The sequence below is a fragment of the Lethenteron reissneri genome, chromosome 38, assembly GCF_015708825.2.
Source record: "Lethenteron reissneri isolate LAM-NWPU_2019-01 chromosome 38, ASM1570882v1, whole genome shotgun sequence".
NCBI classification, from domain to species: Eukaryota; Metazoa; Chordata; class Hyperoartia; order Petromyzontiformes; family Petromyzontidae; genus Lethenteron; species Lethenteron reissneri.
This window is the reverse complement of record NC_083816.1, coordinates 11917606-11945145: the sequence shown is the minus strand read 5'-3', so window position 1 is coordinate 11945145 and position 27540 is coordinate 11917606. Positions and strand designations below refer to the sequence as shown.

General features: G+C 45.9%; 1 protein-coding gene across 1 annotated transcript; it reads left to right on the top strand.

Moving 5' to 3' along the window:
• LOC133351780 (nicotinamide phosphoribosyltransferase-like) lies at nt 1–27540 on the top strand. Its single transcript, XM_061567291.1, has 11 exons — nt 1–240; nt 10089–10245; nt 13459–13562; nt 14812–14940; nt 17646–17804; nt 18823–18953; nt 19591–19819; nt 20209–20328; nt 21591–21731; nt 22052–22177; nt 22690–27540. Exons 1-11 carry the CDS (start codon nt 193–195, stop codon nt 22852–22854), a joined length of 1509 nt encoding a protein of 502 aa, XP_061423275.1. The 5' UTR covers nt 1–192; the 3' UTR covers nt 22855–27540.

Here is a 27540-nt window from a genome sequence, read left to right as displayed (position 1 = left end):
GTGTTGTGAGTGTGTGTGTTGTGTGGTGTGTGTGTGGGTGGTAGTAGTGTAGTGTGTGTGAGTGTGTGGGTGGTGGTAGTGGTGAGTGTATAAAAGGCGCGGCGTGTGGGCCGCCCTCACGGGGCTCCAGGAAGAGGAGTCTGAGTCTGAGCAGCGGCAGCGGCTCCCAGCAGCGCGCACGCAGCGGCAGAGATGGCAGCAGCGTCCTTCAACATCGTCCTCGCCACGGACTCGTACAAGGTCTCGCCCCGCTTCTCCCCCCTGTCCCACCGCTCCTTGTCAACCTCGTTATTGGGGTTATTGTTGTTGTTAGATGTCGACTCTCTCTCTCTGTCTCTCTCTCCGTGTGTCTCACTCGGAGGCGCCGCCGATGCGCGCTGCCATTTACAAAGCGGCGCCGGTCGCAGTCGTTCTGGGGCAGGCCCCACGCACTAAAACACAAACAGCGCCGCGTGTTTGTGTTCTTTATTTAGAGAGAGAACCCACGAATCGTGGAGACTGCCGCCGCCGTCGCCTGTAGTTGTGTGAATGTCGGCAGGGTTCTTGGTGGCGAGGCGGTCCGAGGCCTTCGTCGTTCATTGAACCTCGAGCGGCGGCGCCTTGCCCCGTCGTGTTGCGATGCCCCGTCGCTTGTCCAGACGGGGCCCACGGGCTACAGATCGCTCGCAATCACTTACGTGGCTGATGTTCGTGCATATTACGGCGCTAACGTCATGTTTTTTTCGAAATTTGATCCATTACCTTCAGCGGTGGGTGTCGAGTGGATGGACTTTCCCCGCCGCACGAATGTGGAATGTACGCCGCCACTGTCGCTGGGCTGAATCGGGGGGCGAGCGGCCACCCTGGCTGGCTTCACGTCGAATTGACAACATTGAGCATGCGACTTTGTTTGTGTGTAGGACCTTTGATGTTATCGTGACTATAGATAACCCCTTTAGAACGCGGTCTTTGTATTCACTGCATGTATTGCAATGATGCAAATCGGCTCTCAGGGATGCATGCTTAGAATTGCATTCGGAGACGTGAGCAGGTTAAAGACGTAATTCATCCTTTTATGAAAAATAAGAATACGTTTTACCCTTTCTGGCGTTAAAACAGGTGTTAAGATGTTCAAACGCCAAATAGAAACCTTTTTTATTTGCAAAGAATCCTGTCTGCATTAACCACAGTACACGTGGGGGTGCACTTGCAAGCAAACACGCTTCTGGTCATATAAGGATTGATCCTGTGGTAAGAAGTGGGTTGATGGGCCTGGTCAGGAGGGGACACGGCCACAGTGATGCCGGGTGATGATGATGGTGGTGAAGATGAACGGCCGAGTGCGAGACCCTGGCCGGGTGAATTAAAACAACTCGCGGTCGTGAGAGGTGGTGGCATTCATCCAGCAGTGGAGCGACCATGGCTGGTCTTGAGATGTCTCGTAACTTTGAAAGAAATGACGAAGCCTCCGTGTGTACGTTTCTCTGCTCTTCACTGCTAGAGCCTCACTCTTTGCTCGCTTTAATGCCACAGTTTGCAGGAGGTACAATACCTGGTCCACTGATGTTGGCGATTGTTTCTGATTCATATTGTTAGCACGACACTTAAGGCAATTTCAACTGTATGCTGATCTTGTCCAAAATGAGGGAAACCAATCAACCTCTGACTGTGAAAGCATGTTTAAAGATTCAGTAGTCGAGTCTTTGCACGCAACTTGAAAAATCTCAGCCAACAACATGTATGCCAAGTGAAAGTTGTCGTGCCTTTCTAGAACACGATTGTCTTCTACAGTTCCCTCTAGAAGATGATTGTCCATATAAAGGTGCTGTTTTAGATTGTACATTACATTTGCGAGATGGCAGCACTGTGGAAGTGCCATTTCTGCACTACGTTTATTCTGCAATTGGCTACATGGTGAGCACTTGGTGACAAGTTTACTGGTTGTCCTGTGAAGAGACTGATCTTCGCCATAGAAACATGGAATTGCCTTGATTGGATCAGGAACACCGAATAAGTTGAGTAGTGTGCATTGTTCACTTGAACACGGGGACGCTTGTAAATATTTGGCATACAGTAATGGGATCCTTAGCAGTAATATTCCATATACAGTTGTCTTGCATTTCTGTGCAAGTCTTTATCCTTAACATGAAGTTAATATATTGTGAGAACTTTATTGCCATCGCCATAACCCATAGCAGACTTTACTCCATTTACAATGGCTTTGTCACACTGAGAGGCAAATTACTTGATGATAGGACGGTATGTATGTTTCACTTCTTAGCATGAGGTATAAAGCATTTAACACTCAAGGGTAACCCTGCCTTATTCGTAAATCTTCTACATTTCTAGGCTATTATATAATGGATGCGCAAAATGATTGGTTTTCATATTTTTCTGATTAGAGCATAGGCATGACTCAATCTGTCACAGATTGGCCTTTCGTAACACCATAGGGCATTTGACGTAACGCACATGATGACGGAGACCTTGCTGATGCAGTTGAACATTCTCGTCAGTGATGCTTAAAGTCGTCTACGTCATAAACAGGTTGTGATACTGGAATGCCAGGCCGTGTGGGGTCTTTAGTTCCCGAAAAGAGGATGTTGAAACTGGCTTGACACAACCGCCTTGTTAGACGCTATGCATTGAAGACAGTACCCATAACACCTCCGTGGTTGTGAGTAGGTTTAAATCGGTGAAACTCCACACTTGTCCACTGTTATTTTCTGCAAAACAATTGGTAATTTGTTTAGAAGTAGCACATTGGGCAGTTAAGCCGGCAGCCCGAGTTTCTCTCCTGGTCAATGACCTCCCCCTTAACCCCTACACTGACTCGCGTGTTGAAGTGTCGTCAAATACAACCCCACATGATCAACACGGAGTGGCGGAGGCCTTCATCCTAAGAGAGTCGATTGACAAATGGTAGTATATCATTTTAGAGTAACTACCACACTGTTTTGGGCATCGCAGCAACAACGATACGATGCACAAACACTTAATGATGTGCAAGACCTGATGTCATTAAACTTGCCATAGCATTCCCAGTAACCGTAATCAAGTGGTTTTATGCAAATAAAGACCCTTTTATTACAGGTGCTTGAGAGTAATAAACACGTGTTTGTCAGGAAGAATGTGTAATATTCCAGTTGAACAACTTTAACACCGGAGTAACAAGTACTGTATGACATTGCAAATACCATTTGCCAATGCGCAATATTACTCTGTAACTTTGAAATAACATACTTGTTGAATAGCATGCACATAGCTTGGTCCATTTATGCTTTGATTCGGTCATATGCGTATTGGCTTGTAGTCTGTTTCTTAAGGTATTTAAATTTCAGTTTCATTATGAATCCACAAATGTAACAACTTATTTCCCCATTTTCGTTGGTTTGTGAATGTTTTGTGAAACTGGCGTGATGCCATGGTTGGCTTGTATACAGCTGACTCTTTGCATAGTTATGCTGTGATACTGCAATTATAAATGTTTTAAGTATTAAAACGAATGCTATGTTATAATACTTTAGAGGTAGATTCATAGTGCATTGTTTAGCGGATTGCGCTACGAGCCTGGGGACCAAAGTTCAATTCTCGGCCATGGCTAACATGTGTGGCATGATTTCTAATTCTGTCATGGATTTCCCTGCCTCAACCCACGTTGATCAGCATGGCGAAATATGATTAGTAGCTGGGGAGGCTTTCATCTACCAAAGACTGGATAAAGGGCTGAGAATGAATGCCTTTGTATCTTCTTGGTTCTTTCGGTAAAGTCACGTAGAATGGAAATAATAAAATAATAAAAATAAAACATAAATTATTCTCACGACGTTTATATTATGTTTTATTTTTATTATTTTATTATTTCCATTCTAGGTGACTTTACCGAAAGAACCAAGAAGATGAATCCCTGCAGTCACGAAAGCTTTAAATCGAAATGCCTTTGTACTTTAGTTTTTCGTTGATATCAGAACATTTTCCCAAAAATTGGCATTTGTTCTCAGTTCGTGCAAATGTTTAATCAGTGTACCGTGTGTAACAATGTTCCTGATATTCTGTACTTTGTCCAAGCCCTCTCTCTTGCAAGCAGAACATAATGATGCTGCAATATTAATAACGGTTAAACAAATGTATTTTATCTTTTGCTCTCTTGGAAAATGACTGAAACCCAATTAACTGAGAAAAACCGCGGTGTATTTTTGTCAGTGGATGGACTAAAATGTTTTGGCGTGTATTGTAAATGCACAATGCATGCGCTGACCTTTCCATTAGCCCTTACCAACAGCGAGCAGGCACAAATAACCTTGGGAGTATGCCGGGTTCGTTTTAGACTGCACAGTTGCTCCATGCGAGTAAGGTTAAACACACAGCGCAAACAGCTGGGGTCTTCTTTCCCTGCTGCATCTCCGCCACTACCTCTATAAGCACCGCCTGTGTCCTGGTGTCGGATCTCAGAGGCCCATGAGTTTTTTTTTTAGGAAACTACTGGTACAAACCCTTTACAATGAATTGAAAGGAGTGTGTATCGTTTACTTTTGGTTGCCAATGGGTATATCCGACTCGGTTTGACACTGCCATACAGTGCACTGTATTCCTAATGGACGCGCCTGAAAGGATGTGTGATGTGAAGGTCATTGCAGTAAGGCACGTATTAAACCCACGTAACTAGACTCTCGGCAGCTGCTTTGGATATGATCCGTGCTTTGTGGGCCATGTGTTTTCACGCCTAGGACCAAATCACCTGGAATACGCCTGATCTCATCAGATCTCCCAAGATAGGCAGGGTTGAGCCTGGATAGGTCTTTTGTGTGTGACCACCATGTAGAACAGCTTTACTTGGTGAGGGGTCAGCTGCAGAGGAAAGTGACAAGAAATCCACAGTTGTGTTGTACTTCTATGCTCCCTGCTGCCTACACCATGGAGTAGGGTAAAATAACTCCTGAGTGCTGCACGGTGTGTATAAGCCCTCATCCAGCAGGGCTTAAAAAGGGCTTTCCATCTGCACATGTACTATACATCTATTTCATATTTGTACCTGGATTATTGAGCAAAATTTAAATTTCAAGTACATTGCCTATCTACCAAGACGCCTTTTTATGTCTGGTTTTATATCCTGAATTCTGTTTATTCACAGCATATCGGATACGTTGAGGAAAGTACCTTCAATGTTATTAAGGGGGTTTTTGGCGTTATTTTTGCTGTGACTGGGAAATATTGTTTAAATATTGTTAAAAGAAACAAACACATAGCATAATAACGTTGTATCCCAGTTGTGCTCTTGGCGTTATTGAAGGATTCCTAAGAATCCATTAGGATATTTTACCAGTAGAATTAATTTGGTAAAGCTCTGAACCATAAAAATCTTACAATGGTTTTTGTATCATTTTTTTTTCTGTGGAGTACATGACTTCAACCGCGCTAACCTTGAAAATACATGTCTAAAAAATATTGTTTTAATGAGAAAGTAATCACGTGTACATCATTGAAATATAATTGACCAATCTATGAGATGAGTCCTTGCTATGACAATGTAATGCTTTAAAAAAAAACGCTCAGCCTCGGTGATAATGGGCCACCAAAGGATTTTAAATACACATACAAATTCCACTTTCTTACCTGCTCTGCATGGAGAGTAATGTTCAGCGCATGACAATCAACTGATGGGTTTTTTTTTTCCTCAGAGCTGGGATTTATTCAAATTTAAGATCGGAACTAAATCTTATGGGCTGGCCACGTTTGTCATTATTGGCATCAAGGTTCAGATCATAAACTCGCTACACTTGAGGCCCTATTTAATCACAATAGCTGCCTGCAGTTGGACCCAGAGTCGATGACTCGGAGGTCAACCACCAGGTCAACTCCGTCTAGGTTTTATTTCGCCTCCATTGAGTAATATTTCTTCCGTGTTCCTTTCAGTGTCTCTTTGAGACGCTTGTATGCAGCTGTGGTTTAATGGTTAACACAGATACCCACCACGAACCCTGATCCTCACCAAAGTATTTATTGGGAGGTTTTCAGAGGTTAGAATCGACATGTAAAACCTGAAAACAAATATTCGACAAGGAAATGATGACGACGAAATGTTTGAATTTCAGCTTCCCCCCCCCCCCCTTGCCTCTATTAATCCCAGCAGTTTCAGTAGAGTATACTGTACATGGTTGCACCACAGCGAAGCAAATTGGCAGGTCGTGTATGGTGGGGTTAAAGTATTGTAGGTGTTTGTATATTTTAATCATTTGTCTGTTGTGTCTCAGTCAGTGGCTGTTTGTCCAAGACACTGTACTACACCTGTGCTTGTGACAGGTTTTGTATTTGAGCGAATGAATGTATTATACTTTGTGGAATCACCTGTATCAAAGGGTCTCTCTGAGAAACCAACAGATGAATTAAAATTGTAAATAAATCTAGCCAACTTAATGAGCTCAGAGCTTTGGGAGACTTAACACTCAATTACGTAACTGAACTTTAAACTGAATTCTAAGGTGCGATTTTTTTTCTTCCTCTGCCAAGTACAAAAATTTCTCCACAACCACAGGCCGCTTTGTGCTCAAACAAACTTTCAAAGATACGCACACAAACAAGGTCGGACAAAGTAACAGTGGCCGAGAGCACACAGGAACGAGTTTCTGTTGTCGGATAATGCCTGGCGTACAGAGTTGTGACGTGTTATTTTGGAAATATGTTAATTTAGCAAAGTATAAATAGACTTGAGAAATATAATCGGTTTTAATTACGGTGTCGTTTCTCTACGACATGACTTTTGTGCACAAACCTCATTATGCAAATGTTAAATTCTCACGTGTTTTTCAAGTTGCAAACGAACAGTTAATTGTTATGCTGTGACGCTGTCCCAGAGTGACGTCGCCGTCCTGCTCAGAATGGGGTGGATTTCCGCAAAACGAATTGAAGCCCTTGCCAGAAGGACAAACGTGGCTCCAAGCAAATGCTTTACCAATGGCATGCAATCATCTGTCAGCAGTTACAGTACTTTGATCTGTGCCAGCTCCTGCCTTATTTAGATCGTATGTACAGCATCCTCGCTGCCAGCCATAGCTGGGACTAAAGTTAGACTGACTTTGTGGACCTCGGTTAGATTTGCTGTCAGGTAATCGATTTGGGATGTTTCCGTGCGGCAACGTTTAGCACACTGTACTTGCAGTCAAGAGGTTGTCGGTTTGATTCAATGTCCTGGCACGGCAGTTTAAACGTTGGGAAAAATTGTAAAAAAACAAAAATCCCCCTAACTCTGTCCATTTTTAAATCCTTTATATTAAGTTCGCGTGCTTGCTTGCTTAGGACCGTGCAAATCTTTCGGTCGTTTTTTAACCCACTTCCCGTGATCCAATCGAGCTGACATTTTCCACACAGACTCGTTTTGCGTGACAATTAATGTTCGTGAAAATTTTTTTAAAAAATTTTACACTTTTTAGGACAAAAATATTATATTTCATTACCAATTGCTTAATGCTGCCATGCAATCATCTGACCCATAGGTGGCAGCCATCTCAAGACAGAGGACGAGAGGACTCTAGCCGCCACGCATATAAAGGATTTATAGTGAAAAACTTTGTTTTTACGGGTTATACTTGTTAAAAGTATAAATGGAAACACCACAGTGAGTAGTCGCCTGTGGTGCGGTTCGAGTTGATTTCCTGACACACCAGTTGAATCAAGAGTGCAAGTCTCTCAAACTCGCCCACCGCTGTCACCCCAAGAGTATGAATTACTACACCCTGGTTAGTCCACTTGGCAAGGTTTCATGTGGTGGGGTGAAGTGTGGGTATTTCCAAATCTTCGAAGATGCCTGTGCAGTATGAACGAGTAGGCCAATACCGTCAAGAGGGGCCTTCTAGAGCTTCCTCTAGGGGAGGCCACCTCACCAGCGGTGGGGTGAGAAAGTAATCGCAGTGTCACATCCGTTTTTTTTAGCTTTCGATGTTTTTGTTATTCGAGATTCTTTACAGCGAGCCTTGAGCCCGTCCAAGGACGGGTGTATGGCAGTAAATTTGCAACATGCAAGCGAAAAGCAGCCCGCGACATGGTATTCGCTGCATCCATTCGTGTGCAATGTGTAAGGCCGCGGTGACACAGACTTATTTTATTTTAAGGTTATAATCCCTTGTTTATCATGACGTCCTTTTTACTTCTACGTCTCAACAGCGTTACGGAGATCGCGTGATGTGAGGGTTCTGCCTTTGTAGTGAGGGTTGTGAGTTGACGCTGAGGAGGGGGAGGAGGTGCCCCCCCCCTACCCCATGTGGAGTGACGTCACCGGCTCATGATTATTAATGAGGGGGGTCCATTTGAAAGACGTAACCTGTTCATGATTATTAATGAGGGGGGCTGGTCGACGTGGAGTTACGTCACGCGCGTTACACACTGACGTTCTTGGGTAAATATAGTAGTAAAATAGGCCTACAGCGTTAACGGCAGACATTGCACGCTTCCAGTGTTGAAAGGGTTCAGACTCTAGAGATTATTTGTTGGCTTCAATGCAAACATTGTGCATGTGATATACAATCCACAGACATGTTTATCCTCCTACTGCATTATGGCCTTTGTAGCTGGTATAATTTTAAGTGCATCATTGGCAGTCTGAACGCCTTCCCACGCTGTGTCGATAATGGGGGCTGTTTAACCATACTTCACCACGCTGGTCAGTACGGGTTGGGGATGGGGGAGCCCGGGGCCAGTTCAGATATCACTTGTGACCTGATGTTAGCCGTGGCCAGTAATCTAACTGGGGTGCCCCGGTTCGTGGCGCAGTCCGCTAATCGCGATGCCACAACAACAAAGCAGCGTTCATTTAAAACAAATCCCATCTCGTGGCTTTCACTACAAATAGGTGCCAGGCACTTAGACTTTAAAAAATAACAAACCATGAGACTTCAACTGGCAGATTAAAACTTAAACATTTTGGGGGTAATTACGTATTCAGCATTACAAATTGATGAATTATAAATAAACAAATCCATAGCAATTCAGGAAAAGTATGATTTAAAAAATCTGTCTTCATGGTATCTGTAAATGTAACAAGTAAACCCGTAAAAACAAAGTTTTTCACTATAAATCCTTTATATGCGTGGCGGCGAACTTAATATAAAGGATTTAAAAATATATTTGCCTGTGGAGGACGCGGGGATCGATCCCGCGACCTTTGGCATGGGAAGCGAGGGCGCTACTAACTGCGCTACTCCGCCACGGCCTGTGGAGGGGTTACGCTCTGGGCTCTTACACTCTGACGTTCAGCCAAAGCCATGAATGCGTTCTATTTGAATATATGTAAAATACATTTTTTTTGCCTAAAAAGTGTAAAATTTTGGGAATTTTTTTTCACGAACAATAATTGTCTGGCACAACGAGTCTGTGTGGAAAATGTCAGCTCGATTGGATCACGGGAAGTGGGTTAAAAAACGACCGAAAGATTTGCACGGTCCTAAGCAAGCAAGCAAGCACGCGAACTTAATATAAAGGATTTAAAAACTACTTTTATTGTGGACTTGTCACAATTCCCACCCCTTGGAATTGTTTAGATTCAGGATTTCCCTCCACTGTCCCATTTTGTATTTTCTCCTTTTTTCCTCTTCAGTGTTTTGTTCACTTCATTAGCCTACATACTGTATAACATTAGCAAGTAAATGCACCTTGTAAACCATTGGTAATTGTTATTGGACTGCTGATGAACCCCATAGAGAGTAAAACTGGGTCCAGAGTTTAGATGCTTAAAGAAGGGCTGGTGCTTAACATGGGTTTGTAAAAAATAAACCAAAATACACAAATCCTTATTCTTTGGGTCTTTCGGTAAAGTCTCACAAAGAACAAAAAAACTACGACGTTTCGATCGCAACACAAGCAATCGTCATCGGGAGTAGAAAAGGAGGAGGAAAGCTGCTGAGGCAGGCTGTTTTAGTTTTTTGGTTCTACGTAACTTTTCCGAAACACCCAAAGAATATGAATTCCTGCAGTCACGAAAGCTTTCGGTCAAGATTTAACCGAAATCCTTATCAGAATGTAAATATTTAATCTGGAGGAATCCGTTGAGCTGTCAAGCTCTCTTTCTAGATAAGTGTTGTACATTCCATCATGACTATCATTCCCGTTCCTGTGCGCAGGTGACGCACTACAAGCAGTACCCTCCCAACACGACCACCGTCTACTCCTACTTCGAGTGCCGCGGCGGGAAGCTCAACGGAGCCGTGGACGGCGAGGTCAAGTTCGGGGAGGTGGTCGTCTTTGGTCTTCAGTACACTCTGCGCAAGTACTTCGCAGGTGCCTTTCTGCACGCACGCAAGCCCTCGGTGGGCGCATCGCAGTGCAAAGCGCGCTCGTTTCGTACGCGCGTATTCCTGACGGTATCTTGCAGGAAAATGTATCCATGTACGTTGAACTTCTTTTCCACCGTACGTAGCCAACCGTGCTCATCGGAGGTGCGTGAAAAGATTTGTATCGGTGGCTAGGGATGTCACGATAAGCCCCCTCCCGCGATAAAAACAAAATCAAGTTTAAACGTGGAGTGTAACGCACGTGTCCTGAGCTTTAATGTTAATCGATGAATTGTCGCATCTCTAATTAACGGCCTTGTGTCTGTTGTTTAGATGTTTGACTCTTGTCCAACTGTTAAAAATCGAAAGAATATGGTCTGGTGTCTTTGTACAGTGCAGTCAACATCTCAACAAACCAGATGTTTGTGTAACCGACTGGTTTCCCAGATTGTTCACTGCACCTTTATCATGAACTGAACTGTCATGGGTGCACATAGTTTATGGGGACATTTTATAATTAAACGTCCGAATATAGGACACTCCAGAAAGGGGCTTTGGAATCTGTGCGCTATTAATGGATGAGTCGATGATATTAGTTTACATAATAACATTGTTCTCGTGATGTGTGTACGTGTCGGTCATGGGGTTGCTCCACTATGCTAGTTAGTGCAGGTTGGTAAAGGCATGGAGCGTAGACATTGAATCCTACAAGTACAGTATAACAATGGATATCGCTGCACTGACACCTGCTACTCATAACATTGCCCTACAGCAGCAGCAGCAGCCTATAGCACCTGTTAACCATGGTGGTTGCCCATTTGACAACTATCCAAGCTTGGCTCTGTGTAGCGTCTTTAGATTGGCTGCACTCTGGGTGATTTTGTCTGATTCTAATTTGAGACGTTATTAACAAAAAAATGTGTTTTTTAGATGTCATTAATCCTCCTATGGGCCACGTGCTGTGCTTATTAGGCGTGGTTCCCAAGACCGAGGGTGTGCCACCTGCGTTCACGAGTGCCTTTCATGCATGTGAAGATCAATCGTACATTTCTTTTGAATGACTTTCATTATTCCTGGCCATTTTTGCTTTGTCAAATTATTTTTCAATCGTGCACAAGCACAAAAACCAAAAACTCAACACGTGTGTCAATAACACTGCTTTAAAATGCAACCTTTTCTATATCGGGTGTCATTGTGGGCAGTGACCCTTCATAGAATGCAGTCGATGGAGGCGAGAGAGATGATGAAGTGAATAATAATTGGAGACTGCACTAGGCACCATGGAACCCTGGTCAAAATAAAAATGTATCAATTTCCTGATGAAGATTCTTGAATTTTTACACAGTTTCCTATTGATATATATATTGAGTAACGAACAAACCCCCCCAACAGTAAAAGATGTTGGCAATAAACTCGTTTGTATTCAGCGTAGAATCATCAAAAGTTGCTAGCACAGTGCATCTTGGGGGTAACCATGTTGAGGTATGGTGTCTTTTTGAAGATAGACTCAACACGATCAATGAAGCTTTTTGGAAAATACTATTTAAAGAGTGAGTTTTTTGTAACCCTTGCTGTCAAATTCTACCACTTTATCAGATTGACAGGCCTTACGGTATGTCATTTTTATATTCCCATAAATAATTTCAAACCCTTCCATTTAATGACTCCGCACGATATCGGGTGGAGCTGTGGCACATTCATTAGCATGCACTGCGTTACAAACCGGGTGACACGGGCTCTTATGTCCGGCCACGGCTAGCAACAGTGACGATTGATATCTGAACCAGTTCAGCTGTGTATTGACAAGTGGTGAAGTAAGGTCACAGGCGACCCCCATGGTGACATCGCATTGGGGAGGGTTGTCAACCTGCACCAGATTGACAAAAATCCGTAAGAAAAAAATATCGTTTTAAGACATTACTAAACCATGTGGTCTGTTTTGATGTAGCCAAGGTAATATGTATTGGCAAATGAATTGAGGATTATTTTATTGATTAATATGTTCAGCTCACGATACATGAACCGTATCACTTGTTTAGAAAATAGTTGTTTTTAAATTGAATGCCGTGTGTAATGGGGGTACGTCAGCGACTGCAACCACGAGATGCGGCTCCTCCAAACCAAAGCTGGTGAAATTAAATGCCCGGTTTGGTGAATTGACAGTGACCCTTGTTCTGTACCGATTTCAGTGGGTTCTTTTTTTATTACAGTAGTGTTTTGTTTTACGTATCAGAATAAAAGGGTGCCAGTCGATTGAATATTCACCAAAGCTGTGGTTAAAATAATTATTTAGCACTATTGTTGGATTTATTTTTCCGTTCAACCTCGTGCACTATTTACAGCACAGTCCAGCGAGCTGCTTGACATGAATAATACAGTGTTCACGAAACCGGAACACTTCGACAGGCATAAATCATTTCTCCCTTCAAGTTTTTCTGCTAATCGACAAAAGAGATGTTGAACCCTCATCAATTGCTCCTCCACTAATCCGGCCGTGGTGATTAACACGAACACACACTCCCTTTTAATTATAGCCAACAGATTGGCTCGCAGATTTTGGCCAGCGTCCAGTAAGCGAGCATTCCTTTGGCTAAATCAGCCTCTGCATGAGAGAGGCACGGATGGCGCAACGCGATGCGCCGCTCCCCCACGTGTTTCTCCCAAGGGTCACCGAAGGACATCGGCAACTCTTCCTCCTTGAGCCTTCATCCACTCCCTCTACAGATTATGCACAGAACCCTCTTCAAATTGATCATCAGCAGCAGCAACCATTGCAGGGTAAAGACCTTCCAAAGCTATCGCCATCTCTCCAAGGTCTTTCGTTGCAACTGCCAATGAGCCCAATGAACGCTTCTCTCCAAAGCAAGCCTCCTCTCAGGAATGTTCCCTCCTTTGGCTGCCAGTATGACGCAGGTTTTGATCACCGGCCATCACCCTTCTAGCCACGTGTCCTGCGGATGTCCAATTACGATTCTAAACGGTCAATATGATGCATGTATATTGAAATTCTTTCGTACCGTACGTGGCCAACCCTGCCAATCGGAGGTGCGGGGGAAGGACAACGAACTTGAACAGGAAGTAGTTGTAAAGGCAGGAGTTCTAAAATCTCGATTTGAAAAGTGCAATTATACCGAGGGGTAACACTTTATTGGGTTGGTTGTTTTGTTTGTTGTTCAGCTCTGTGGCTCACATTTGACCCAATTCCACCTCTCATTCGCAGGCCAAGTGGTGTCGAGGAAGAAGATTGAGGACGCGAAGGAGTTTTACTTGAAGCACTTTGGTCAACCTATTTTCAACGAAGCTGGATGGATGCACATCTTGGAGGTGACACGATTTGTAAATGTGGAACGCGGATGTTTAACGTGCAAAACAGAAACCGTGTACAATATATATATATATATATAAACGTTTGGGGAACATCCTGAAAACGCAGCAGAATCTAAGGAATTGTTGAAGGCAGATCAAGATCTACTGGACGTCTGTGAAAAGAGTTTTATAGCTCATCAGATTCCTCCAGTATAAATAAATATCCTGATCTTAAGTGATTGAATGAAAAGGTGATTAAGAGCAGGACAGACTTTTTGAGAGTCTAAACTCTGTCGTAAAAATTGGCATGGCAAATGTGTCCGACGGAGGGAGTTTTCAATCATTGCGTATTACCCTTTGTGATAAGTGGATACTGGGCAAAGAAAATGGAACCCATTCTGACAAGTGCACAAAAAGCTTGCTTGGAGTTGCATTACACTAAAAGACCGCTGCAGTATATGGATTGGGAAACGCATGCAAATCGGAGATGCGTCGTATTTACTGTGAGGAGGAGTAAGTGGGCTCTGAGAGGACGTGGGGCTCCAAGGGATGATGGCCGATGGGCGAGCCTGGTGGTGGAATAGCAGGCAAAGGACGAAATGTGCCCGAGAGGATGAACACTGCAGAGATGGAGCGAAGGCATCTGTTGAGACGCAAATTGTGGCATCACGGGACCATGAGGCATGGCGACGGCATGGGACATCTTTCATCCAGCAGTTGATAGACCGTGGCCGCTGATGATTCGTCCATTGAGACCAAAAGTTTATTTCTCCAGAGAGACCCGGGTCACGAAAACAATAGCATATGCACGTGATTAATACTTATCAGAATAACGCTGTACACTGCTTGAATAAAGAAATCATTCCTTGTTCATGGGAGCAACGGGTGTGACGGTCGCGGCACAAGAGAAACCAAGTACAGTAAAACCTTGGATTGCGAGCATAATTCGTTCCGGAAACGTGTTTTGTAATCCAAAGAACTCGTATATCAAAGCACTCGTATATCAGTTGTGATCACGTGATGCTCGGCAGACAAAGCGTATACACGTACTACTCGTATTGCAAGACCTCGCTCGTTTATCAAATTAATATTTATTTTAAAGTTTTGCTCGTCTTGCGAAACACTCGCAGACCAAGTTACTCGCAATCCAAGGTTTTACTGTGGTGGTTTCTTGATGCCACGTAGTGCGCGGTCCTGTCGGAGGTGATGATGGTGACCCGCAACTTCGCGCTGATCGGGGGGAGCCACTTCCTTGTTCTCTCTGCAGAAGCATGATGGGAAACTGCCTCTGCGCATCAAGGCAGTGCCGGAAGGCACCGTGGTGCCGGTCGGGAACGTCCTGTTCACCGTGGAGAACACCGACCCCGCCTGCTTTTGGCTGACCAGCTGGGTGGAGGTAAGTCGAAGATAAAGATATCCCGTATAGCCTTAACAAACTGTTGGGGCAAGTGCTGTTAGCGAGTAGCACCCAATGAAGGTCGGTTCTGCACACGGGGGGGTGGGTGGCCAGCACCAGGCCCTTCCACCTTTTGTTTCCTAAGTGGCAATGTTTTTACACATTGCACTCGGTACTCATTTGAGGCAAAGTCGACCTCGGGGAAGCCCAGGACCAGTGAAGGACACACGCACACGCACGCACACGCACGCACACGCACGCACACGCACACACGCACATGCACACACATGCACACACATGCACACACGCGCTCCTACCAGAAACCACACCTTTATTGGCCTTGGGGCTGTGCTCGCTGTTAGGTACCTGAAAGTATGGAAGGTGAATCATTCTTGTGGTTGAGTTAAATGTGAGTTCATGTTTACGGATCGAATACAGAATCGATTTTTGTCTTGGTCCTCAAAACTGAGCATGACAACTAATGGGCAGAATGAATGAGATGGCACAAACAAGATCCAGCGTACAAACTAGACGGTACAAATGAGACTGCATACGTGGGGCGACATGGAGACCGACGGTACAAATGAGACATTGACATGCATAGTTAAGCATTCCGAAATGTCCCTTATGTACAGTAAGAGAAATACAAATGCAATGTCGACGTACTTCATTGTCATCTCAATTGTGAGCACTGTTGTATTCAAATCGGCTTGGATGGATGAGCCATCATGCCAAGTTTTTCAGAGGAGTAATGTCCAACTTGCGTGCATCAACCCCGCATTTATTCCATATGCCCATTATTACTTTCATTGATGGTGGAGTGTCAGTTCCCTGCCATTCATAGAGACATAAAATAAATCTCTGAATTTTTGATTGCCAAAAGTAGGCCCATTATGTGCCGGTGGTGTAGCAACCAAACAATCGGCATTACCAGCTACCACCATCACCAGAATCCCCACTACCGGATTATTATCGTGGTTTAACAACTGCGAGCTGTGCTGGCAAAAATTGATATAATAATGACAGTGATAATATCTTGGGTGCATTTTAAAATATCCTCTGTGTCCCGTAGCTTGAGAGAAGCTTAATAGGCCTCGGTAAAATGTCTGGCAGTGATTTTCGCACTGTTTTGGGAAGCGACAGCTGTTGGATTCTGGAGGCAATAATTATTCAAAGTCCCTGGCCGATAACAACTTTAAACATTCTCTCAACGTAACTTCTCCCACCGCAGTGCAGGATTCTTAGACTAAGGACCCCAATGGAGTATAGCAATCGTTGCCAAGTCATTTTCATTTTTTTAAGTGAAGATGCATATGTTGTGCGTCGCGAGCGCCGGGTGGTTGCAAGCTTGCTGGAGCTTAACGCATGTCTGGCCCGGCTGTTATCAGCCCCGTTGTGCCAAACTGTTGCCAGGCATTTAATTGGCAAGTGTACAAAACCAGTGGCAAGTTGTGAAGTCTTCATACGTCCTTGGAAATTGGTTCAATCGGAGAAATACCGTTGTCGTCGGAGGAGGAGGAGTAGGAGGAAGAGGTACTGGATTCAGATTAAGTTTTGGTCATTTTTAATTAAACCAGCTTCTCAAGTGTACTGATATGGTGAGGTGGTTAGTTGGTGGCTAATAGAGCACTGAGCAGTAGCTAGCACTCTCCCAGTGTCTGTGGATGATCTTGGCTTCCTGGTAGATTATCTTCTTTTGCTAATGCCACGATTGTGGGTGAGAGACCTGAATTTCAATAAATCAGCTCTAAGACAGGCATCTTCCTGTCGTTCAATGCAGGTGCATTTGGGGATTCTAGGAATGCAATGGAGGGTTGGGGTAAGCGATTTCGATGGGAAGAACAGAACATGGAAAGACAGCCTCGGAGATGGCAGGAAATAGGAGGTTGCAATGGTTTGAATCTGTGAAAGAAAGAAGAGCGCTGGTTACCGAGAGAGACAGACATCACAGTGTGGCCAAGGAGAATCTCCAAAGCTAGGCAGTGTAGCGGTGTCTGGGCGTTTCAGTGACGAGCTGGCAGCACTGAGATCCTGCTTTTTAATCTGGGCAGCCGTCTGTGATTAAATTGGGTTCTGAGAATAAAAGAAAGAATGATGATGATAATAATAATAATAATACTTGTAGAGCTCTTTGTGTCAGTCCACTGCCGCGTGAAGGCCTCTATGCACTCTGTGGACACACATCGCTCGTCTCGCTGCTGTTCAGTGGAGGATGGTGAAGAGGGGCGGCACCATGGACATCGCTCGACACTGACATTGGCCATGGCCAGGGATCTATCTCTGTATCGCTGGGTTCAACGCGCAATGCGTTATTTCACCACGGCTCCAACAACAAATTGTAATTTATTATCATACAGGGATCTTGCCATGATGTAACGGCATCCAAAGGTCACCGGTTTGGTCTCGTGACACAGCAGTTGAAACGACGGTGCAAGTTTCTTAAATCCCTCACCGCCTTCTATAAATGGGTTCGCAACAGTCAATCGGCAAGTCGCGTGTGGGGTCTAAACATGTAGGTATTCCCACATTCTCCAAGTCATCTGGCCAGTGTGGAAGAGTAGACCAAACACTCTTTAGAGGGGCACTATCTACCACCAGCAGTGGCGTGAGCAAGCAATTGTGGGGCTGTACCTGTTCACGGTGAGTATATCGCTCGCTGCTGTGCCCGGACCCCTTTCTGCGCTCCCGCTTCCCGCGTGCCGCAGACGCTGCTGGTGCAGGCGTGGTACCCCATCACGGTGGCCACCAACTCGCGCAAGCAGAAGGAGTACCTGGCCGTCTACCTGCAGGAGACGTCCGGCAGCCTCAAGGGCCTCGAGTTCAAGCTGCACGACTTTGGGTATCGCGGCGTGTCGTCACACGAGGTGCGTCGTGTTTCCAGGGCTTCGGTCCAAAACACAAACGCACCTTGTGCGAGTGTGCGCACGCGCATCCATTTTGCACACGCATGCTTGAGCTGCTTATGACAAAGTCGCCCGGTATGCGCCCGATCTGGTCACATTTCGGAAGCCAAAGTGGGGTTGAGCCCTCCGGGATAGATTATTTGATGGTTGACCGCCACATGCAGCAGGTTGTGCTGTCGGCTGTGGGTGCAGACGTGAGCTGCAGAGGGAAGTGCATCACTTCATCGTTGTGCTGTACTTGGGTGGACCCATTACGCTCCCCACCTTTATCGAGCCACCAGCAGAGTGAAATATGCCAGAAACATCCCCACGAGCCACATGACGTGGGGTCGCCGTCATCCAGCAGTGGATTGATGAAAGGCTGTACGTGGATCTACTGCCCTGCGATGGCCACCTCCTGTAGCGGGCTGTGAGGGTAAAGTCCAGCACAGAGTGTGGATCGGAGGTCGTGTGACGGGATCTCGGTAGTAGTTCTGTAATATCACTTGAAGTTAATTGTTCCGTGGCATGGTGTGAGATGTACGGCCTTGCAAAAATTCCTTTTTACATGACGCTGACAGCCACAATTCAAAATATTGTGGAAAAAGCCAAAAAAACATTGCTTTGAAAAGTTAATGCATTCCTCGGTAGCATGCTGTAATCGCATCACTGCATTAATGTATTAGATTGTATCAGATTGTTGCGAGTGCCATGAAGATGCACTTCACCATGATTTTAAATTCTATTTTTTTCTAAATAATGAAGATTCCCACTTGAAACATCCTGGGACATACCGCTTAGGTGTGTGTGTGTATGCACAAGATAAGAGCTGCTCGTGTTCTAGGGCGATCTTTATTGTGGTTTTTCTCTCCAAGCTGCCGAGTGATGGTCTCGCGCTCGACGCGCTCTCCGCGCCATGCTCGTGAAGAGCACTGCCCTCCCTCGAGTGTCCGTGAGACTGAGCCGGAGGTCTCCGTGCGATTTCCTGTTCCCCTGTTAGTCGGCAGGCATCGGAGGCGCGGCTCACCTCATCAATTTCTGCGGGACAGACACGATGGCCGCGAACCTCTTCGCCAACGAATACTACGGCTCGCCCATGGCCGGATTCTCGATCCCAGCCTCCGAACACAGGTGGGTGGTACACCAAACTCGACCCCCCCCCCGCATCCCCACCCATAATAAAGGTTGTTTTGGGTTAGATCGCGTAAATCTAAATGTGTCGTTAAACCCGCCACCACCATACGCATCACGTGAACAAAACGTGCCAATTGGTTACTACTTCAGCACCGGTGCGTCGGAGAGTCAACCCACAACATTTACAATTTGAGTACGACGTTAAGACCGAAACGGGAAGACGTCTTAACAATTCTGGCAAATCCCGTGCTGAAGCTGGTTGTAATTGCCAGCAAAACGTGGGCGCCACGGTGGCGGGATGTTAAGGGATGGGGAACGCGTTAATTACCTCGCCTGGTATACAGGAGGTCGTGGGTTCAATCCCGACCCTTACGGCTGTATATTTGGAGGTTTGCCCGTCTCGTGGAATTTTCTCCGGGTCCTCCATATTTAGAATCGTACGTTTAGAGTATTTGTCTGCAATAAATTCTTTCCACGTGATAGGCCAATTCGTTGAGCTATCATTTGTAGCCAGGTCGCTTCTGAAAAACAGCTACACAGCTGAGTGGGCCTTACCTGGTAAAATAAAATAAAATAACCCCTGCGCTAAAGCCGGGGGCCGCTTGCGTAACACGCGCGCGTTGGCACGGCGCAGCAACATCACGGCGTGGGGCAAGGAGAAGGAGAGCGACGCATTCCGCTACATCCTGGAGGAGTTCCCCGCGCTGCCCGTGTCCATCGTGAGCGACAGCTACGACATCGTCAACGCGTGCGAGCACATCTGGGGCGAGGAGCTGCACGACTTTGTGGCGAGCACGCGCACCGCCGCGGCGCCGCTCATCATCCGCCCGGACTCTGGCGACCCCGTCATCATGGTGCTCAAGGTAGGCAGCCGACTGCCGGCTGACGGGCGGCCACGCGCGTCTCGTGAAGGAGGGGGGAGGGGGGAGAGGGCTCATGATCCGTGTCGATAACGTGCGCGTCCGGTTAGCACGGTTGGCTCTGTATGGTGCGAAAGAAGTTCAACATGCTAAGTCACCTTTTTAAAATTGTTGGTTCATTGTTGATGCCAGAGGTCGTCTCCTCATTTGAGCCAAACTCGGGCAACTTTGTGATTCTTAGGGGATTGGCGCCCCTCCGATTTAGCACGGTTGGCTACATACCGTGCGAAAGAAGTTCAGTGTACATGCACACATACATCGGAAGGCGCCAATGGATCACGATCCCGCTTCACACTTCGTGACGTCGAGTCTGATGGCCCCTCTTTGTGTAGGTGTTGAACATCCTCGGAGAGAAGTTTGGGACGACGACAAACGAGCGCGGCTTTAAGGTGCTGCCGCCCTACCTGCGGGTCATCCAAGGCGACGGCATTGGCACGCACACGCTCGTCAAGGTAGCTGGCACACTGATGCATTGGCACGCACACGCTTGTCAAGGTAGCTGACACACTGATGCATTGGAACGCACACGCTCGTCAAGGTAGCTGGCACACTGATGCATTGGCACGCACACGCTCGTCAAGGTAGCTGACACACTGATGCATTGGCACGCACACGCTCGTCAAGGTAGCTGACACACTGATGCATTGGCACGCACACGCTTGTCAAGGTAGCTGGCACACTGATGCATTGGCACGCACACGCTCGTCAAGGTAGCTGGCACACTGATGCATTGGCACGCACACGCTCGTCAAGGTAGCTGACACACTGATGCATTGGCACGCACACGCTTGTCAAGGTAGCTGGCACACTGATGCATTGGCACGCACACGCTTGTCAAGGTAGCTGGCACACTGATGCATTGGAACGCACACGCTTGTCAAGGTAGCTGGCACACTGATGCATTGGCACGCACACGCTCGTCAAGGTAGCTGGCACACTGATGCATTGGCACCTGTAACTTTACCTAGCCTGAGATAGATGGACGCTATCGATAAGCAGGTTTCCCTCTCTCTATGCGGGTTCGGTGTTTGTACGATGTCGCGTTGTATATGCGGCTAACCTATTTTTACCAAAAACTCGCTCTATGTGGTTTGAATTAACTTTACATGTGGCTATGCGGTCAGACGTGGGACGACGTTGTGTGGGTACTGTGTATACTGTGTGTGTGGGTACTGTGTATGTTACTGTGTAATGTGTACTGTGTGTATTACTGTGTAATGTGTACTGTGCACTACTCTGCAGGCAGCTGTCTCCTCGTGCGGTTTCGCTTTGTGCGCCCTTTTGTTGGGACGCATTTCCCGCATGAAGAGGGAAATCTGTACAAAGACAATGTTCCCCTGTATTGCTGTATAGACTGTTGAAGCAAATGCTGTTAGTGAACGCCTAATAAAGGCCAGAATGATGCACGAGGGAGAGAGGTGCAGTCTGCACCACACCCACGCGCCATCGTCTCTCGCACTGCTGGCAATTACACACCACGTGCTTGTTTACGGCCGACTTATTTAGGACTCGGGCCCAGTTCGTGTTTAACTCCTTGCTGGTGTTAGCCGTGACCAGGAATCAATCCCAAGGCCACCGGGTCCGTAGCCTAGTACGCTAACCGTTGCGCCACTTCTCCCCATGATTCGTTTGACGCACACACGCCCACACGCACGCCACGCCCACATGCACAACTTGCCCAACCGGGGACTTGAACGGTCGCGTGGCCCCGCAGGTGCTGCGAGCCCTGCACCGCGAGCGCTGGAGCGTGGAGAACGTGGCCTTTGGGGCTGGCGGCGCCATCCTGCAGCGCGTCAACAGAGACATCCTCAACTGCTCGTTCAAGTGCAGCTATGCGGAGATCGCTGGTCAGGGGGTAAGCCTCGAACTCGCACAGACGGCGAGATCGCCGGGGTAAGACTCGGGTTGACACAGGCCCAGAGATTGCCGGTGGAAGCCTCGGGCTGGAACGGACAGGGAGATGTTGTTCACTGTTGAGTCGTAGCAAGTGTGCGCAGTGTGGTCCTAATTTGACAAAACAAGCACCGCTTGAAATCTTGTTGTCCATGAATGACGGCGTTGTGTGTGTGTGTCTAGTAAATAAGCGCGAGTGTGGCCCATTTCCACACTTTGGTGCCCTCTGGCACCGTTTCTTGCCACTGCCTTGCCGTGTTGAATGCCTCCGTCTCGTGGCAGATTAACGTGTACAAGAACCCCGTGACGGACCCGGGCAAGGCCTCCAAGCGAGGACGCCTGTCTCTGCACCGCACGCCCGACGGCTCCTTCCACACGGTGCAAGAGGGGCGTGGGGACCCCAACACCGTACGTCGCCCCACTCCACATGCCGAGGCTGCTAAATTAATACAACACGGGCATCTTTTCGTCTCTTAACACAATCGCGTTTTGGTCCCATCAGTGTTGTAGAACTTGTGGCTAAATGTTTCCAGCAGCATTGTTTAAGCTGGCTAACTCCGGACCAGTTGTGCCCTTTCAGAGTACCACCGGTAGCATAAGGCCAGTTAGACATGTTGCTGGGTTGACGGATTGATTAATAAACTTTATTTAAATCAAACCAAGGTCAATTCAGTAGCTTTTTCATTAGCCAAAAGCACGCAGTGGTTTTTGGAAACATGTATTTATATTCGGCCGCTTCTTAGATTTTGCTTGGTTTTCTTTGTTTGTGTGTACATCATAACAGGTCATGTTCACTGATTTAAAAGCTTTCTGCTTGAGGAACGTTGCTTTCATTATCAAGTTCAGTTTCCCAAAAGCACTCCTCTAACTGCTCCCATCCACCTCTTTCTGCCCTTTTAATCCCGCCCCTTGCCGTGCAGGACGTGCTGGTGACCGTGTTCGAGGACGGCGTGCTGATGAGCGACTACCAGTTCGAGGACGTGCGGCAGAGGGCGGCGCTGAGCGACACGGAAATGGAGCGGCTTCGCGAGAGCGAGCGGCGGCGCGTGTGGGAGGCGCAGGACGGGGAGGGGAATGAAGCATGATGGGGGGGGGGGGGGTTGCCCCCTGAACACCCACCCCACACCACCCCGACCGAACCCAACACCAACCCCAACTCGTCCACCCCTACCGAACCAAACGCCTACCCCCACTCGTCCACTCCCACGCCCCTTCCGTCCGCTCAGGCTGCCCCATGAGCCACTGTAAAAAACTCATGCCTGCTTCTCATTGGGATGCCAAGTCAATGTTCAGAGTTTTTCTCCTGCTTTAGTCGAGCACTAGAAGGCCCGAGGTGGTCTCCCTGTGGCAAGAAAATCCCGAGCTCTTGGTACAAATGCCAAAGGGTCGTGGTGGAGGTCGGTCTCTCCGTGGGACCACTACTGTTCATTGTCCATGCATTTGAGTTTTTCATGAATATATGAAGTTTTTCCCATCTGGTATTTTCCAATTGCGATTTTAATGGGACATTTTACAATGAAGGGGGTCTCGTTTTCGTAATCAAACGCGTGCATGGGCAACCACCAACCAGTGCTGCTGCTGCTCTGTTTATCAAATGGGCAAACGGCGGATTTGATTCTCGACTGGAATTTGAGCTCGCAACTTTAATATTGTGTGCTCTAACCGCGGCACCTCATTGAGATGTAGATTTTAATTCGTAGGACTAACCGATCAAAAAACAACTTGCACACGTGTGTGTCTTTGACTTCGACTGTGTGCCCGGGTTTTACTTGATGCGGTTTGGCTGCAGATTTCTCTTCATCCACACAGTAGTTTATGTATAACGTTAATTCCCCTGCGCAATAGTTGAACGTGGCACTTTTTAAAATAAAAAAGCAGTAATTTATTCACATTGCCATTGCAAATGGGCGTTGGCGTATTGACCCAAAGTATCCTACACTAACAGCGGCGTATGAAGCTGAAAGTTTCGTAGACAATGTTTTGTCGGATTTGTCCTTTACTTAAGACGAAAAATATTTAGTGCGTATACGATGCCTGTACATTTTAAAAAAAGATTTGCCCATAATTGGAGGGGAAAAGCCCCACAATAAAAATCTCAACACTCCACCAGCACACCCAACAGGAAAACAATAATCAGAACGCTTCCAAAGATGGACATTGTCCACGTACCCATATAATTTTGAGTTCTTACCTCTCCTGACAGAAATTACCATTTATCTGCCACAAATTACATTACACATGCGGTTAACTGAGAACCATTTTTGTTGCTTTTAAATTGTAAAATATTTGGACTTGTGCACATATCTGTATAAAAAAAACAAGCCAAGCACTAATGAGAATGGTGTGTGCGTGATTACGTGGCCCAACCAACCTCTGTGGCTGCATCTGTGATGGACCAATTTATACCCCGTGTTGGCATGCAGTCAAACTAGCTCTTGATCTTAACATATTCTATTGTGCGCTGGCTGGACATTTTAATCTAGGATATGATTACGATACGCAGTGCGGCAGCCATGTGGATTCGTGTCCATGTGTTGTACAGAAGCTGTTAGTCTTGATTTATCTTTCCTACAATTGTGATTTTTTTTTCTTTAACGTCTAGTGCCCCTTGTATATGCAGTCAGTGCTATATTTAAGGAGTGTTTTTGTGTGTGTGAATGTTTTTGGTGTGTAATAAGAATAAATATAAACAACTGCATTTGAAAGTTGCGCGTGGGCGTGACGTAAATAAGAGAGTGTGTGCACGGGAGTTGGTTTCATCAGATGGGTCGACAATGAGGCCGTCACTGTCGTCTTGCCGAGTCGTGGAGATTGAAAACGTCCGTGATTGTCTCCTTGATTTGCCTGAATTCTTGGTCTCAGATCTGGTCTCGTGAAATACACTGTTCAGCCGCGAGGGGGGGCTCCATTATCGCGGCTTCACGTTGGCTTGTGCTTAACTGGTAGTTCGACTCCTGCTGCGAATTTCATATTTTCATCTCAAAGCTTGGCTTAGTTACAAATGTTCGCAAAGAACTGGCATTGCAATAGTTTATGTTGATGTCTCTGTTCCCAATTACTCCCAAGGACATTTGTTGTGACTAACCTTATTTATAAAGACTTTGCCAATGTTTCTAACGAGGCATTAACACGTTCACCACGTATGCCACTTAATACTTTTAGTCGCGGAGATTACATTTAGCAAACAAGAGACTAGGAAATGCCTAAGGTTATTTGTGTGGCCTAATTTTAATCCTTTTTTTAATGTATGATGGGCTCCAACGATGGTCGTAAATGTTGCTGTTGAGAAATTGTGTGAATCTGAACACCTTCACTTTTCATCTTGTGTTTTAATTTTGTTTTATCGGACGACTCTATGTTTGTGCGGTACTTTTTGCATTTTTTTATAATCCAGAAAATGAGGCTCGATTTAAAAAGTGACATTGAATGCCAATTTGTCGTGTGCGTGTGGATTTTACTCACGCCGTTGGTGTCCGAATGTCTATTGTGTGGAGGTGTAACACAGTATCTGGAAACGTCTCCCTTGCCGCATTGGGCGGCTAAATGTGGTTAACAATTAAGAAATCGTGGGAATGTATTTGTGATGATTTAAACTTAATTAAAATTCGAATATGAAGTGTTTTTTACCCCACTCGAGGCCACTTGCGAGTCTGCGTAGTGAGGAATTCAATATTGGCCATGTGCTAAGACCAGAATAAATGAAACCCCATTACCTGATTTTAAATGGCGCTGTTAACACGTAATCACAATCTATGGGTCATTTTTGTGCGACTGTTTTTTGCTGTGTTGTATCACCGAATGTTTGGTCGTGTGGCTAAAACGCGTTGTCGCTCGTCGAGTAGTAATCATTTTAATCCGAGTTCATTAGTACAACATCCTTCCATGTTTGGCCGCATGTTTGTTTCGGTACCAACAATGACAAAAGCTCGTTTTTCACATTTATCACGGGAATACATTTCCTAACCATCCACGGTTTGCATATTGACGCATATGGTTACGTAACTTGCTTATAAGTACAACGATTTGTGGTTCAAATGAACGCAAGGAGCGTATCTTGCGCTTGAGCAATTAGCCCCGGTGTAGGTTCATGTTAACAATCGGTGAACTGTTCAAGACGAACTCTTTATAAATACCTTTGCGGACACTTGTTATTGTTCTGGCTGCGCTGTTCATCGGCAGAACATGCGAGTGAGTGTTAAACGTGCGTCGCTGGCAAGCCTTGAGATGAGGGATGTGTTTGCAGATTGATATTTCCACTTAATGTCTCCGAGTGATGTTGTTGCAAGCATTCTTTAAATCTGCCTGCGAGGAGGGTATCATCATTTCACAGTCGTTTTTTATTGAGATGTTAATGTTGGAATATACGCAAAGCTATGGAGTACATTTGTGAAAGAACTCTGAATTGCAAGATGAAATAACATTTTTGTAACAAAAAATTGCTATGTATAACGGTGTCCAACGGTGTCCGTGAAATGCCCTTGGGCTGCACAAAATGACGTGGATATTACATATGTCTGCTCATTTGTAGGATTCATCTCGAAAACTCCATAAGCTCCATGTTGCCTTTCCAATGAATCCTACAAGTTCCAACAGCTATAAATAGAAACGTGTAAAACTAGGTGTTTAAATGTAAGCAGTTAATGTCACCGATGGCCTATCCACGACACTAAAAGCATCGATCGTGGGAGGAGCACACACTGTTTGAGACGACAAAGTTGGTCTGATTTGAAGCGTATTTTAAGACTTTCATCATTGCAATTTAAAAAAGTGTTAACTTCAGGACTAACTGTCAAATCTATATATAAAGTAGAAAAGTTCGTGTTTGATCCATTCTGAAACCATTGACACTGATTCCGTTCAACTTACAATGTCCTGTTCCTCACATTGCAGCCCTGTCATTGTGCGTCTCGAGTGTGATGTTAAGACGCTACTGAAGAGGCAGCAGCAGCAGCATGTGTAATAATTGTTATGCTGTCACACACGTACACATGTGGGTATGGTTTGCATGTGTTTGTCGGTCACTGTCCGTTCGGTTTGTTGTGAACACAACACCCTAAAGGTTTTTTTTCTAAATTGGACAATTTAATAAAAGCTGTCCCAAAATAACGAATAATTAAGCTTTTTCAAATACTATCTTCTATTGCTCACTAATTGGAGTGCCTGCTTGACATGATCATGTGAAGTTTCACAGTACCTAATGAGTGTATTTGTAGAGTGTAGGCTACCACCAGATGTGTGTATGCAGCGCTTAACGAAGGGGTATCTCATGAGTCGCATTGCCTCGTCACTGCCTGACCAACCACGAAGAGTTTCCGTGTCACTTGACACGCGAATGGGCGAGTGAATGAGCAAATGCACACACACACACATTCTGCTCCGGTGTGTGTGTGGAGCAGTGGCGTCACAGGTTGCACTGAGAACCCATTAAATTCCTGGGCCACGGCTAGCAACATTGGCGAATTAACTTAGAATTGTCCCTCGCTTTCCCATTGGTACTAATCAACGTCATTACTCGGGCGAGATGCAGACTGCCTGGCGTGGTGCCGGCAACATCACCTTCTTCTTGAGCGCCTTTCCGGCCTGAACAGGTGCTCGCTAACAGCGTTTGCCCCAGCAGTCTGTTAATGGGCTTTGCGGGGATCTTTGTGTGCGATTGTGTGTCTTTGTGCATAGCCACACCACGATATACAATTAACCATCAATGTCATAAAAGATGCATAGCACTGTGTATGTTGGTCACGTTTATGTCTTAATTAAACCGCATATTCATT